This window comes from Petaurus breviceps, unplaced genomic scaffold (assembly GCF_028583685.1).
Source record: "Petaurus breviceps papuanus isolate PSGF00001 unplaced genomic scaffold, PetGlider_PUasm1.0 90686, whole genome shotgun sequence".
Classification (NCBI taxonomy): domain Eukaryota; kingdom Metazoa; phylum Chordata; class Mammalia; order Diprotodontia; family Petauridae; genus Petaurus; species Petaurus breviceps.
In genome coordinates, this window is record NW_027187309.1 from 10,678,098 (window position 1) to 10,695,293 (window position 17,196).

Consider the following 17,196-nt stretch of genomic DNA (forward strand, 5'->3'; position numbering starts at 1 on the left):
AGTGTCAGATACATTAGCTGCATGACCTTGGGCAAGTCATTTAATCTTCATCTGTTTCAGTTTCCTTAACTGTAATGTGAGAATAATAATTCAATCAACAAATATGATTAAATGCCTACTATGTGGCCAGGCATGCTGCTAAGTGTTGTAGATATAAAGAAAGGGCAAATAGTGCTGACCTTGAGTAGTTCACAATTTAATGGAGTAGACAACAAGCAAACAATTATATGCAAACATGATATATACAAGATAAATAGGAAATAATCAACAAAGGGAAGGCATTAGGATAAAAAGGGACTAAGAAAGACATCTTTTAAAAGGGGACTTTAAAATATGGGATTTTAGTTGATAAGTGAAGGAAATCCCATGAACGTCAAGAGTGAGAGATGAGGTGGGATAAAATTCCTTGCATGACAGACAGCCATTGAAGATGCCTGGAGTCAGGAGAGGGAGTGTCAGGAGAGGCTGGTGTCACTGGATTGAGGGATAAGTGCCGGGGCATAAGGTGTCAGAAGACTTGAAAGGTGTGTAGGGGTGTGTGTGTGGGGGGGGGGGGAGCTCTTCTCTTTCATTTTTTGGGGGGAGAATTATTCTATCCTAACCTGGAGGGAGGTTGGGGGGGGGGGGGGGGGGGGTGGGGGGGGGGGGGGGGGGGGCTACATTATGAATGGCATTGAACAACAAAGAGAGGTTTTTATATTTAATCCTGGAGGTGATAGAGAGCCACTGGAGTTCATTGAATAGGAAGATTGCATGGGTGGACTTGTGTTTCAGGAAAATCACTTTGATGACTGAGTGGGAGATGGATTGGAGTGGGGAGAGACTTGTGACAAGTAGGTCAACCATCTACCTATAGCAATAGTCTAGACGTGAGATGAGACCTGCATCAGTGTGGCTACAGTATTAGAGGAGAGAGAGGGCATATTCAGGAGATGTTACAAAGGTAAATTTGACAGACCTTGGCAACAGATTGGATATTGGGGGCAGGGGAACAAGAGAGAGTGAGGAGTTGGGGATGACATCTAGGTTGAGAGCCTTGGACACCAGAAGGATGGCGGTGCCCTTGACAATAATAGTAAAGTTTGGAAGGGAGGAGGACTAGGGGGAGGAGGAGAGGCAGAAAGGTAATGAATTTAATGATGGAAATGTAAAGTTTAAGATGTCTACAGGACATCAATTTTGAGATGTCTAAGAGGCATCTGGAGATGCAACACTGCAGGTCAGCAGAGAAATTAGGGCTGGATAAGAAAATTTGAGAATCACCAGCATGGAGATGGTGATTGAATCTATGAGGGATGATGACATCACCAAGTAGAACAGTATAGAGGAGAGGAGAGGAGAGGAGAGGAGAGAAGAGAAGAGAAGGCTCAAGATAGAGCCCTGTGAGACTCCCAGAGTTAGCAGGGGTGTCTTGAATGGAAACATGGTAAAGGAAGCCAAGTAGTATGGTCAGATAGGTAGGAGAAACAGGAAAGAGTAATGTCCTGAAAACTTAAGAATATCATGAAGAAGAGAATGATTAATATCACAGATTACAGAGAGGTCAAGAAAGATGAGGACTGAGAGATCACTGGTAACTTTGGACAGAGCACGTTGAATTGAATGATAAGGATGAGTTAAGAAGAAAATGAAAGAAAATAACACCTACCTTGCAGGGTTGTTGTGAGGATCAAATGATATAATATTTATAAAGTACTTAGCACAGTGCCTAACACATAATAGGAATTTAATAAATGCCCTTCTCCTGCCCTTCTCTTCCCTTGATCTATAAATGAAAGCTAGTAGATAAGTCAAATGCTGAAGATACAGCTTTGCCACAGGGTGGCGAGCCTCTTGTACTTAGTGTGCTTCTTTAATCAGCCCTGGATCTAGGTCTGGGTGACTTGGACTTTGCCCGTAGCTGTTATGATTTGGAGACTGACAGGGTTTGTGGCCCTTTGCTAGCATAGAAACCACTGATTTCACGACTTAGCAAGAATACCTAGTTAAAATAAGAAGCTACCAAATAAGTTGCCAGTGTGTATACCTAGGACTTCTGTATTCTCCTAGTCACTGTGCCCACATCAGAGAAGGTGTTGTGCTCTATAAGCAAAGAAGAAATGAAGTAGTTCAAAAGAAATTCAAGATGTGCAAATTTAGAGAATCCACCCCAAATATTCACACAGACTATCTGTGCCTGACCTGTGGTAAGAACATTCTGAGGTGGTATTGGTCTGATCAGCCACAGTGAGACACAATGAAACTTGACTCTAAGCATAGTGGTGTCATTTTGGTCCATTTCGAGAATGAAGGACAAAAACCAGTACCCAGTGAACATCTGAGGGCAATTCTACATCTTTCTTGCGAGTGTAATAAGTTTGAATATAGTTAAGGTATTCTACAGTATACACAAACTAGATAGATGGTTGACTAGGTCTATACCCAAAAAAGATTAAAGACACAGGAAAACAATCCAATATACAAAAATGTCTATAGAAGCTCTTTTTTTTTGTGGAAACAAAGAATTGAAAATCGAGTTTATGCCCACCAATTGGGGAATGGATGAACAAATCATGGTATATGACTGTGATGGAAAACCATTGTTCCATAAAAAAAAAAAATATTGACGAGGATGGTTTCAGAGAAGCCTGGGAAGACTAATATAGACTACTGGAAGAATGAGATGAACAAAGTGAGGAAAATGGTTTATATGTGACAACAAATATTGCACAGAAAAACAACTTTGAAAGATTTCAGATTTCTGATCAATAGTAACCAATTCTAATTCCAAAGTATTCATGATGAAACCTGCTACCTGCCTCTGGACAAAAAGGTGATAGACTCAGAGTGCATATTGAGACATATTTTATTTGGACATGACCATTGTGGAAAACCTTTTTACTTGTTTATGTATGTGAATTAAAGGGGAATTATTTTTCTTTCTTTCTTATGGGGAAGGGAAATGATGGATGGAGGTAAGAGGCAGAAAAGAGAGAGGGTAGAGTTTTGCTTTTTGAAAAAACAATTAAAAAATTAGATAAGATGGTTGTTCTGATTAATACAACAATATATGATTTATAGTAAACCCTCAATATATGATGTACATTATATGAAAGAATAATGAGCCCTCAGCAATCCTTTGTGTTATAAGTTGTTCCAGTTAGCTATGTTTTCAAGATAACTGTGGCTAATGCATTAAATGAAAGTTTGGGTTTTTTTTATGTTAGCTGATCTTTCATCATGATCTTTAGGGAAACACACACACATATGCATGCACGTGTGCATGTGTTGCTATTACACTGGGCCTCAAATTTTCATCAAAACTGAACTTTCACTAGTATTTTAAGCAAATGGCATTAACATTGAATATTGTAAAAAGATTCCTTGCTGCTGTTCAGTTGTGTCCAACTCTTTATGATTTCATTTGGAGTTTTCCTGTGCAAAGATACTGGGGCAGTTTGCCATTTTCTTCTTTAGCTCATTATATATATCTTTTTGGAGAGGAAAGGCAGGACAATTGGGGCTAAGTGACTTGCCCAAGGTCATACAGATGGAAAGTGTTAAGTAAGTGTCAAATCCAGGATGGATTTGAACTTAGGTCCTCCTGACTCTAGGGCCAGTGCTCTATTCACCGCACCTCCTAACTGCCCCAAGCTCATTTTGTATATGAGGAAACTGAGGCAAACAATGTTAAGTGACTTTCCTAGGGTCACACAATGATTAAGTATCTGAGCCTATATTTGAATTTAGGAAGCCTCACTACAGGCCCACCATTCTACTCACTCTGCCTCCTAGATTCTTCATGTAACAAGATTAAAGACCCTATATAGTGCCTGTATAATGAATCTCTTTCCTAATGAAATTTATCCTATAATAATATTTTATATTCTGTATGTTATCTTGCTATAGATGTTTAATATTCACTAAATTGAATTAAGATGATATTCATTACCTCTGCGGTCAAGTAACTTCATTTGGTTTCAGTTTCCCCATTTGTAACATGAAAGGGCTGGATTAGATAGCCTCTGAGATCACTTCCACCCTGAAATTTCTGATACTATGATTTTTTTCTTGTCAAGACAATTGGGGTTAAGTGACTTGCCCTGGGTCACACAGCTCAAATATCTGAGACCTGATTTGAACTGAGGTCCTCATGACTCCAGGGCCAGTGCTCTAGCAACTGCCCCTTGATCCTATGATAACAGATAAAACTGTGGGCCACAAGTTGAATCTGTGAGGTAGTACTGAGAAAAAGAAAGACAATAACTGTATGAATCAGAACAATAATTTGCCTGTATATAGCTCCTTACAATTGGCAAAGCATTTTTCTCAGACATATTTAAACCCTACTTTTCAGAGGAAGTCATCCCCCAATGCTTCTTACTTCCGTGCCATCTTTCAGTTAATTATTTCCTATTTATCCTGCATATAGTCTGGTATATGTGTGTGTGTGTGTGTGTGTGTGTGTATTTGCATAATGTCTCTTCCATTAGTTTGTAAATTCCTTGAGGGCAGGAGCTATCTGCCTATATTTGAATCCTCAGCAATTAGTACAGTGCCAACAGTGCCTGGTTCACAGTAGGCATGTTTACTGATGGCCTGATGTGTATACACTATTATACCCACTGCACTACTCTACCATATGGTATTGTGGACTGGCCGGTTGTTGTACTACATACCTAGATTACCAGCCTGCCTGCTAAACCTTCCTCAACAGGACACCCTCATACTACAAGGAATTCCCAGGTCCATCCAGGTGTTGATTATTCTCCCACTCTTCCTCTGTGTTCTTAGCCCCTCCTCAGCAGAGCCTTCAAATTGAGTCAATATACAAGTAACAAATATCTACCATGTGCCAAGCACTAGAGATACAATGACAGACAAAAAACCAGGAGACCTTGTACAGTTTTGTCCAAATAACATATATATGCACACACAGAAACATACAATAGATATACATAAATACATATACACACACATATATACACATATACACACATACACACACACACACATATATATATATATATGAAGATACTTTGATAATCTCAGAGAGAAGGCACCATGATTAACTGAACATGTCAGAACTGAAGGTCTCAGCATTGCCATTTAGGTTGCTGACTGTGCTCTCAGGCTTTTCTCTCTCTGTTCTCTCCTCTGACAACACAATACACCACTGGTTGCCTTGTAGTCTCATACCTCTTCTTTGGAGTCACTTCTATCTGCAGGGCTTCCCCTATACAATAAATAAGGTACACTTGCCTATATACTACCAGGAAATCAGAGATAGCCTTTCTCTCTCCCGTGCAAACCCAGACAATTATAATATATTCTACTTTTGTGTGAAAAATGTCATTTGGGGACTGAATAGAAATTAAGAAACTATTCCTAACTTCACTTTTTTTTAAAGTATGAGACAGCTTTATTTCTTCTACCACAGAAATACTTAATGTAGAAAACGCTCATAAGCATGCATCAACAAGTACTTTTTGGTAGCTTTTTTGTAGGGGTAATTGGGGTTAAGTGACTTGTCCAAGGTCACATGGATAGTAAGTGTTAAGTGTCTGAGGCCAGATTTGAGCTCAGGTGCTCCAGACTACAGGGGCCCTGCTCTATTCACTGCGCCACCTAGCCACCCCATTAACAAGTACTTAAAAACAAAACATCAACTCATTACATCTATCATACTTCCTTGCAAAAGGTAAATTAGGAATGCTGAACAGATATTTTACTCTTATCTCTGACCCACTGCATCCAGTCCACTTGGACAACCAAGCACGGGTCTTTAGTCTTTTCAGATTCAGTATGGTTCTATCCATGGTCATCTTAATTAGCAAGTAAACTTATGTTGCATTAGAATCTCCACAATCACAGTGCCCTCACTCCACTTCTACAACAAATATAATTGTGATCTCTTTTCCAGATAACTTAGGTCATGTTAATTGGTTGTTTAGCTCCTACTTGTCCTATAATAGTAATAATCCCAATAAAAATAAGAAAACAGAGAACTAAGTGGAGCAGTGGCTAGAGTTGGGGTCAGAAAGAATTGAGAAGTGAGGAAAACACTTAGCTGTATGACACTGGGTCAAGCATTTATTCTTTCTCAATCTCAGTTTCCTTTTCAGTAAAACAGGGATAATAATAGTCCCTACCTCAGAGGGTTACTGGTTAAGGATTGAATGGGATAACATTTTAAAGTGGTTTGTAAATCTTAAAGTGCCATAAAAATGCTGGATATTATTATTATTGACAATTATTAACAAGATAAGGAAGAAAACTCACAATTGTATCATTCTTTAAAGTTTGTAAAGTACTTTTCTCATAACCCTGAGACTTAGCAGTGAAAGGATTATCATCCTTATTCTATAGAAGAGGAAATTGGAAGGAAGGCTATCTTTCAGGAGCTATTTTTAGGATTATTGCAAGTCTTCTGGAGCTCAAGGATTCTGGAGGGATAGTATCTGAATAATAAAGATTTTAGTCTATGCTTTATTTTCTTCCTGCTATGGGAAATAGGAATTTTTAAAAACCAACAGACCTATTGGTTGCTTATTTATGAAGAGCTTGTTCATTTATGAAGAGAATAAGAAAAAAAATCATCCATTAATATGTCTTTCAGATAGTTTGAGAACCCAGAGTCAGAAAACCGTATAATATCATTGAGAAGAAAGTCAGTAGAAGTATGTCAACTAGCTCCACGACTGGTTGACTTGGTAGCCAGGTTTTTCCTAGATTTGTTCCCTCTATGTTTCATCATGATAATAATAATAATAATAACAGCCAGCATTAATATAGCACTTTAAACTTTGTAAAATTCTTTATAAATATCTCATTTTATTCTTACAGTCTTTGGGAAGTAATAATAATAATTAACAATAATAATGATAACTAATACTTATATCATTTACTATGTTACAGGTGCTATACTAACTACTTTACAATTATTTTGGGGTTTTGGGTTTTTTTTTTTTTTGCTTTTTGGAGAGCAGGGCAATTGGGGTTAAGTGACTTGCCCAAGGTCACATGGCTAGTTTTGTGTTAAGTGTCTGAGATGGGATTTGAACTCCTGTCTCCAGGGCCAGTGCTCTATTCATTGTGCCACCTAGTTACCCCTATTTTACAATTATTATCTCATTTGATACTTACAACAACCTTGGGAGGTAGAATGTATTTTTATCCCCATTTTACAGAGGAAGAAATTGAGGCAGATGGAGTTTAAGTGGACTTTCTTAGGGTGACACATTAATAAGTGTCTGATGGCCCAGGTCTTCCTGAAGTCAGATTCTATGATCACTATGCCACCTAGGTAACCTTTTTTATTACTATCTTGGAAATAAGTTAGTGATGTGTGAGTTAGAAGGAGAAACAACAGAAAAATAGAATTTTCTCTTTTTCAGGTGCTTTGCTGTGATGATACAAATCATCAACTCATGGGAAAATTGTGTTTTACATTAGACATTTTGCTTGCTTACTTGAAATAGAGAATCATTATTTTCCTGCTTAAGAAGGAATAACTTTTACCATTGAACAGTGAAACTGAGTCAACAGCTTTCAATCACATCCAGAAGGATTTTAGTTAGATTTTAGGAAGAGCTTTTTGATGGACAAGACAATGGAATGGGTTAGCAGGGACTATGATACAGCTTTTCTCTTAACTATTTAAGAAACAAGCTGAACAGCATGGTTTTGCAAGGTTTGAATTTGGTAGAGTTCAAGAGAGGAGGAATGGACTAGGGATTTTCTAGAGGTCTCTTATAGAACTCATGAATAGACTCTAAATATTAGGAAAATGGGAATGGAAAGAAGCTGTCAGTTTAAGTCTTACAGAAGGGAAGATAATAATTCATTAGGGAAGAGGAGATAAGAACTGCTTAGGGAAGGAAAAGGTGAGTACTCAAGGACAAAGACTTGATAATGATATTTAAATGTAATGATAAAGCTCTGGGTACTATTGAAAACTTTCAATAGCTTTCATTTCAGCTCAGATTTTTTTTTAAGACTCCAATTAGGCATCCAGAAAAGAATAAAAAAGGCAAGTATCAAAAGCAACAGTGGGTGGGAAGAGAAAAAACACTGAGGATTAATTTAATACTCATTAGTAATGGAACTGTTTCCAGGCTTTGGCAGCAGGGTAAGTGTACCTTTTTCTCTAAGCCTGCAATATTTCACTGTAATGCAAAACTCCAATAGGTAAATAATATTTTCATTGCCTCTTTTTCCCCTCTGCAATAAAGCAGTTAAAAAAGCACCAGTAATCCAATAGGCTAACTCACCTTGGACTCTCTGGTGCTTTTATTTCTTACCAATTGATTTTCTTTATAAACAAAAAAAAAGGAAAAAAAAAAGCTTTATATTTTTGACTGATAGTACAATTTTGTTAAGGAAAGGGAAATAAAATATTTCTTAATTTGTTCACAGAAATTTTATTTGGGTAACCTTTTGCCTAAATGATACCTATTACTTCCTCATCAAATAATTAGTTTTTTAAAAGACAAAATTTTGGTAGAGGCTACTGAAGCAGACAAATCATTTTCAAGGTCCCATTGGCAGAATGTACTCCTAGAGCAATGGACCAAAGTGGCAGTAACATAGAAAGCCACAATTATTATGGAGATGAGCGCTATAGAAAGACATTCCCTCTTCCTTTATCACATGAAAGATGCAATATGTATGCACTTGTGTGTGTGTATAAAGATTTGTTCTTGTATATGTACTCTTTGAAATTGATGTAAATGTTTTATTTGAGGCAGGTGAGGAGATGCTAAAGTAGAAGAATCTGGCTTGTATAGGGTGGGGGCAATGGATTAAAAGAATGTAGGTCAGTAATTAAATTGCAATTAAACTGGTATGAACACTATTTTATATAAGGAACAATTCAATATCAGCCCCTTTTCAATCTCCTTACTTATTCTTCATCCATGTCATGTCCTGTAAATGTAAGAGTCTCCTAGGCTCTTTCCTGGGATTCCTCTGTTTTATTAGTATCTCACCTAGTTACCCCATCAGCTCCCAAGGATTCAATTATCATCACTAAGCAGATGTTTTCAAGATCTATATATCAATCTCTTTCTTGAGCTACAGTCCCAATTATCAACTGCCTCCTGGGATTTCAAACTGGATGTGTTGTAAGTATCTCTACATATTTAAAAACAAAAAATCAAACAACAACAACAAAAAAAAAAAACTCAGAATTCTAAATGAGTCTTATTACTATCAAGACTGACACTATTCATTCTTTTAGTCACTTAGGTTTGCAACCTCACTGACATCTTTGACTGCTCACATTCACTTACCCTTTGTATCCAATCAATTGCCAACTTCTGTAATGTCTTTCCCTCTAACATCCCTCATATAAGTTCTCTTCTTCTAACTCATAGCCACCATCCCATTTGGATCTCTCATGGAATACTGCAATACTCTTCTGGTAAGTCTCCTTGTCTCAAGTCTGATCCAACTCCAAGCTATCTTCCACTCACCTGCCAAAGTGTTATAGGTCTGACGACTTTACTTCCTCTCTCGATGAACTCCAATAGCTCCCTACTTGTGAATGCCTCTAGAGCGGCCTTCCATCTACTCTATGTGCACCAATTTGGGTAAATTCACCTCTTCCATTAGAATGTAAGTTCTTTTAAAGAAAGGATGGGTTTTGCTTTTTCTTTGCATCCCTAGTACATAGAAGAGTGCCTGGCATATGGTAAGGACTCAAAAAATGCTGTTGATTGATTGATGACTTTAGAATGACTACATAGCATGCAAGACCAATTACCCAATTCTAGTGAGATTTATCAATGTCTGGCCTTATCTTTTAGATAATGGATCAGAAATATATTTTCTCATTAATGAATAATTATTCTCTTCCCCCCATTTAATAACTTACATAGGAAAAACCAAGCTGTCCAGAAATGCCTGTTGTCCAGATTGTGACATACAGGCAAACCCACAACTTACCAACACATGGGCTAACACTGAACTAATCCTTCAGTATGTGTCTTGGCTAGATATTTCAATGCACAATAAGGGACTGTATTTGGGAAACTGCAGCTCTTTTAATGGTCTCAAGCTATTCCCTGACTTGGAACCTATCTTAAAATCTGGCTACAAAGCCAACTGATCATGGAGCTAGTTGACATACTCCTGACTTTCTTCTCAAGGATACTATACTTTTTTCTGACTCTGGATTCTCAAAATCTCTGAAAGACATATTAATGGATTTTTTTCTTATTCTCCCCATAAATTATCAATCTTTGATGGTCTGTTGGTTTTTAAAAATTTCATATTTCCCGTATTAGGAAGAAAATAAAGCATATAGTAAAAATTTTTCTATTCACCAACATTGTTTTGGTAATGCTATATGGCTGGGCATCATGGAACCTAACAATCTGTGAACAACTGAAAATCCCAATGACCTAAAAGGTAATGGAGAGACTCATGGTGGGTACTGCACAAGGTAGGATTCTGCATATTAACAATAATGGCATGCTCACTGGAAATGGTAGTAGGAACATTATCTGGGAATGTAGGAACAAAAAGAGACTGGCTGGTCATATAACAAACTGATGGACAAATTGGGAAGTGCTGAACTGATTTCCTATGGGAAGTTTAAGGAGGGACATGGGCAATAAGAATTGCATAGGATCCTATCATTTGAGGGAGTACTTACATTGATGAAATCACAAAAATTTCCACTTACTTATACTTTACTAATCTTTAAACTAAATCTTTAAAAGTTATACAGTACATGGAGCTCCTGGGTCTTAATGGTAGACATAAATATTATTAAGATTTAAAATCTGATACTTCTTAACAAATAGTAAATTAAACATTTTCTCAACTGAATATTCTTTAATAAGGAAATAAATAATGGATTTTAGAACTTTTAAGCCAAAAGAAAATCAAACATAAATTAAGAACAGTTGAGATTTTGTTTTGCAGTAACACAGTAGCTACTTATAAAATATCTTTTGGTAATATAGGACATTTTTTTTCATCTCAGCAACAGCTCTCTAAGGCAGGGACTATTTTTATGTATTGACTTCTTTTTGTATCCTCAGAGCCTAGAATAGTGCCTTACACAGAGTAAATACTTAATGAATGTTTATTGAATTGAGTCAGATTGAATAGCAATACAAAATGTCCCATAAAAAACAATTGCGAAGCTACTGTAAACAATATAAACCTGAACAGCACTAATTTCTCATGAATCTGATTAGTTTGTTGAAATGTACTTATGAACCTATTTGTATAGTACTGTAAAGGACTTATAATGTTCATATAAACATTTAAAGTGAATCCATCCCTAGGATCCAGATTTCATAGAAAGAGTATTTCTTTAGAAAATGGTAAGGCCATTTTGAGAAATCTAATAAGTGCCTTTGAGGATGTTTTAATTTATTTTTAATGAGGTAAAGTAATGGAAGAGAAAGTTTTTAGTCAAAGGTTTTGTAAAATACAGAAGCATGGGGGCACATTGCATTTCCTTAGAAGTCAAAAATTAAACCAAGAACTGAAAATGAATTTCCTGAATGACCTCAAAAGGTCATCCTAGCTAATGTACTCTCTGGAAAATTAAGAACACAATTTTAGAGACTGTCATCTTATGCCTTCAAAGAGGGGTTTGATTTTCCAAATGAGCCAAATTGTTCACAAGGAGCATGTAATTTATTGACAACATCTTTTCACATAAGGTTATAATTTCCTTGCCTATTTAAAAAAAAGACTATTTCATGTGTCCCATGGAAAAAGATGACTGTGCCTTAGTACTGAACCCTATTTATCTATATAAATTCTCTAGCTTGACTCATTCTCCTAACTCCTGTAGTACTCTTATAGTAGAATTTCCTATATTCTTAGCAGGAAAGAATCTCCATAAACTCCCACTAGTCCAGGGAAACTGTAATGCTTATGCTCATGACCTTTCTACATAGAATGCTGACATATCAAGAGCAGGACGTTTTGCTTTGAATTTGTTCTTTGGAATTGACCAGGGTGTGGAGGCGGAATGCTTTGGATACAAAAACTGAAGTATCAGACTTGAGAACCTTATAAAATATGATATAGATAATGTCCATTTGTGATTTTCTAAAACAATATGCTGCCTTTTAGGAATCTGTTTCTATTTGAGTTTGACATGGCTTCTCTAAAGCATTCTCCCATAGCGGTGATTTTGAATCCTATATAAAGCATAAAGCTAAGTCAGAACTTTATCTGAAGTTTGTATATGCAAGGATTTCAAATATAAAAATTTGATACTGATTTCCATGGCTCCAGTTTCCTATAGTTTTTCACTTTAATAGACGAAAACCTAAAATGAATTCCTAGCACCCAAACCAATGACTTATTATTGGTTATTCTATTTCCATCAGGAAATGGAAGCCCTCATTCCACTTTTGAATTAAACTTCTCTAAGGTCCAAGAAGGTCGATTTTAACCTGTTATGTTTCTTCCTTGGTCTTGATGGTAAATGAATGATCAAGAATCCCTGATCAGGTACTTGGTGAATCAAACTTAAGACTAAATAGTTAACAGCAGGTCTACCACTACCATAAATGGACAAAGATTCCAACTATAATGTCCAATGTACTAAATATGGCAAACTTGGAAAAAGTCCTAGGATTAGGAAAAATAATCCAAATCTTCACTTACATGAAGAATGGACATTCTAGCATCAGGGCTTCTAAATACTTTTTGACCAAGTCTAGAAAGTTCTAAATCATCTAATAATCCCATGCAAGTCTCATTTATCTATCATGATCAGGCAATGAAATATTCCACTTAAACAACTTTTATAGATAAATTAAGCTTAGCCCACAAAGTGTCAAAGTTAAAAAATTTAATTATTTTTTTTTTTATGGAAGCATTTCTAAAATGCACTACACTTTTCCTGCTTTCTTAAACAGGGAACAGAGAACAGAATTTAACCTGCTCTTGCTGACTCACAGTAATCACTATGAATAGTACATAATTAGTATATTGTGCTCTAGCACAATGACACTCTCTTGGGTAGCTGAGGTGTGTAGGACTTTTTGATGCTTTGGCACACACAGTACAGTTCCTAAGAATTCTTCAGGCTGTTTGGTATTGTTCTGTAACCCCTCCCTTCTATTTGCCCTCATTTTTTCCCTCCCTTCTGATCTGCTGCTTTATTTTACATAGCACTATTTGGGTGAGACTTAACAGCTGAATTTGCTTGACCAATAGACAGGTTTTGGCCACTCAGAAGTCTCTTTTACTTCCTACTAGTTTAGGGCAGTGTTGAAATTGATAAAGCTACAGTTGCTGGAAGGATGAACTCAAGATAAATTCAACATTAATTAAACACCTACCCAGTTCAACATTATTTGTAATGTCGTGTAATGGGAATGGGAATTTGAAGATCTTCTCTGCCCCTTAATAGATCTGGGGGGAGTTTGAAGACCTCCCCTGCTTTGAAAGTAAACTCTGCCCCCTAATGGGCTGAATGTCTTCACAAGGCTGTGATGGAGGGAATTTGCTGAAGGGTGCAGCAGAGCCCACAGGAAGCTTCCCTACTGTGAAGATAAACTCTGTCCCCTGATAGGCTGAATGTAGTCACATGGAGCCTGTGGTGGGAGAAGTTTTGCTGAAGGGAAGCAGAGCCCATAGGAAGCTGGTTCAGACATAGCCAGACTCTGGGGGGAGAGGATGCTCATTAAGGAGATAGAGAGGTTTGTGAGTAAATATTGATCTTGTACTGGTTTGTGGGAAGGCTGAAGGATGCTGTGGCTCTCAGAATTATTATGGCTTCTGAACATCTTTGGTACTATGATGGAATTGCCTTACTAATTTGGGGATTTAGTTATTTGGTGTCTAAATACATGTTTCAGTTCTGTCCTCTATATGGAGAGTTTGGTATATTTTGTGATTGAACGACATGTGATACTTATAGTCATGGTCTTTATTGTGATCATAGGAGCTATAAATATTACATTGTTGCAACATGTCCTTATAATACAAAATGTGGTTGCTATCCATAAGGAGCTTACATCTTACTAGAGAGATGAGGATCAATGTACGCACAAATATTGACTGGGTGATATATGTGTGCCCTTGGACAAGTTGCAATTTTGCTGTGCATCAATATATACATTTGTAGAATGATGGTATTAGGCTAGATTATCTTTACAATACTATAATCAATGCTTCTGCTGAGATCATTGTAATGTTCTAGTTGACAGATTTTGAAAATCTATAGATTCAATTTTAGTTCAGATTGGCTGAATTTTGCTTATTTATTTTTATGAATCTTTAGTAATTTTACATGGTTTAATTTTTAAAATGGGTTCAGCTGGAGTTGAGCAGAAATGTTCAGTTTACTATGGTTTTTGGTTCATAGTTTGTTTCAAGTTTTTGCCTTAAACCATGAACAGCTCTTGGTTCAGGGATATAATTCTTGTTGAAGCAGTGCCCCCTTGAGGATTTGAAGGAAAACTCAGGCACAGAGAAGGATTAATCCAATTTACACCTGCTAGTGAGGCTGTAAGTAGATGCTGCCACTCAGGAAGTGCTGACTTTATTTTCTTTAGTTTGCTTTGACTACAAGCATGGATATACCCTTTATCAAACACATCTGTAAGGATTAACAGGCACCTTAGAATACGGAACTTCTAGGAGGGCCTTCTTATCCAGTTCAAACCTTCCCGTTTTATCAGATAATAGCAAAATAGAGAGAAGTTAAGTAATTTATCCAAAGACACTTTATTTGTTAGTAGAACTTCTCAATGTTGGTACAGTGGGAAAAGTGTTATATTGGAGTCAGAGGACCTGAGTTCAAATCACATTGCCACTAATTACCAATGTGACTTCAGGTAAATCAATTGATCTCTCTGGGCCTGTTTAGTCAATAGTAAAATGAGGCTGTGGGACTGGCTGACCTCAAAGATGACCTTACATTTCTAAATATATGTTTTTGGGGCTTTTCAAATTCTTGACTTTTGGAAAACCTACATATCATAATTCATTTGCAAATGTTTACCTTACCTCCAAAACCATCCGGCACATATGTTTTAAGCACAATGTTGCAGAAAACAGTTGGCAGTGATAATGGTTTATTCCCTTCATTTCGAAGAGAAATGTGTCTGTAGCCTGCCTGGAGGCCATCAAGGGGGAGAATTCTTTGACCAATCAGCTTGTTGTTGTCATCATACACAGCTATTCTCAAGACAGCCAGATCAGGGAGGATAACCTGTCAATCAAAGAAAAGGAGTTTTCATAGACCTAAATAATACTGTCAGTTCCCATATGTCATTGTTCTAGTTACTTGGGGCCCCAACCATGTAGCTTTGGCTATTCTACCATCCCTGGACAGAATATATATTCACTGAACATATTTAAGATCCCTAGTGTCAGACAGATTTTCATGTAAATGTTAGGAAGTCATTGGTCAAACAGTCACAGCATTTTAGAGCTAAAAAGCACTCTTAGACAATCTAGTCCTATCTGCTTATTTTATTGATGAAGAAAATGGATCATAGAAAGTGATTTGTTCAAGGTTATGTGGCAAGTTAGTGCCAGAACCAGGACTAGCACCCAGGGTTCCTACTTCCCAGTCCAATACTGTTTCTTCTTCCCTAATGATTACCTCCTGATATTTGTCTCTCATTATTTTTAAGAGAATGGAAAATACCCTTGAAACAATTGTCCATATCTTAAAGAACATTTACCTATGAATGCAGACCATGTAAGTTAGACCCCTGAAATTTAGATATCTTAGAGTAGATTTTGGGATAAAACTGAAAAAAAAATTGCCAGCCATAAACCCTAACACACTCTGACCTCCTCAAGGCATCTCCTTTCACTCCAAACAGAATGACTGTACACAAAAATCTGAGTTTAAATGGCAGAAGCTTTATTCTAATACAAAATAGCAAGACAATAAACAAAACTCCACACATTTTGTACATTCTGGAGTCAGTGAGGACCTTCTCACTGGCATGGGAGGAGTCAGTTCATCTGGGTCAAGTTGAACAACATTCCGGCTAAAGACAGGCACAATGATTTAATGGCCTATTGAAAATGCATCCAACTTCATGGTTCACAGTACTAATATGACTTGAGACTCAACTAATACTTAACCTCTCCTTCTATGGATTTCCTATAAAGTAGAAACTAACTTCATGGGGATTATTGCAAAGGAAAGAAGAAAAAATCATTCTTTTCTTAATGCAAGTTATATTATGAAGTGAAACAGAATTTTAGTGCTAAAAATTCTACATAAGCCAGGGTGTGATCATGTTATGAAAAATATGAAGAAGTTTGAATGTTTCTCAATTTTCCATATTCATCACTGAGAATTTTTGTGGCAGCACAGAGAGTATTGGATTTAGAGTCAGACTTGGATTCAAATCCTCCCTCTGATATTTTGTAGATGTGTGACTATAAGCAAATCACCTAATTATAGGAAGGATGACATATGATAAAGGAATAAACCTTTTTTTTGCATGAAACCAGAATTAGAAGGGAAAGATGGTCATTGCAAGGAGAAAAATTTAAGCATGATTTAAGGGGGACATGGGTAAACCTCCTAACCATTATATCTACTCAAAAATGTAATGAAATGACCACAGAATTCTTCAAACAAAGGCTGAATGATGTGGTAGATGGGAATCCTTTTTTAGACATAGGATGGACTAGGCAGCCTTTTCTAAATAAGAGAGTTGATTCTGTAACCTCTATTAAGCTCAGTTCTAATATCTGTAAAATGAGGATCATAATATCTGTAGTTAATAGAGATGTTAAGTGGTTCAAATAAAATAGTAATGATAACAGTAATAACAATTAGTATTCATATAGCATGTAAGAGTTCGCAAAGCACTTAACAAATATTATCTTATTTGATCCTTAAAACAACCCTGGGAGATAGGTGCTATTATCTTCACTTTATAGATAAGGAAACTGAGGCAGACAAAGGCCAAGCAACTAGGTCAGAGTTACACAGCTGGTAAGTGTCTGAGTCTGAATTTGAACTCAAGTCCACTTGACTCTGGGTCCAGCAGTTGCTTTCCAAAAATGTGAAAAGCTCTTTGCAAACTTTAATGTGACATATAAATGTCATCTATTGTTATTATTATTATTATTATTAATTATCTCTTTATATTTTTAAAATGTGTGTGGAGGTTTAGTTATACCAAGGAACACTTCTACCAGCAATAGATTCAGTCATGGCAACCAAGAAAACTACAATTTACAAAGAGATGAAGGATG

At 36.6% G+C, this 17,196-nt stretch overlaps 1 protein-coding gene across 10 annotated transcripts in view; it reads right to left on the reverse strand.

The window, feature by feature from the left end:
• Positions 1 to 17,196, reverse strand: part of PLCB4 (phospholipase C beta 4) — a 537,045-nt gene that overhangs the window by 54,633 nt on the left and 465,216 nt on the right. For all 10 annotated transcript variants that reach the window (XM_069065424.1, XM_069065423.1, XM_069065418.1 and 7 more), the window contains one exon: positions 14,974 to 15,178. In XM_069065424.1, coding sequence (XP_068921525.1) covers positions 14,974 to 15,178 — 205 coding nt within the window. The remainder of the gene's footprint in view (positions 1 to 14,973; positions 15,179 to 17,196) is intronic.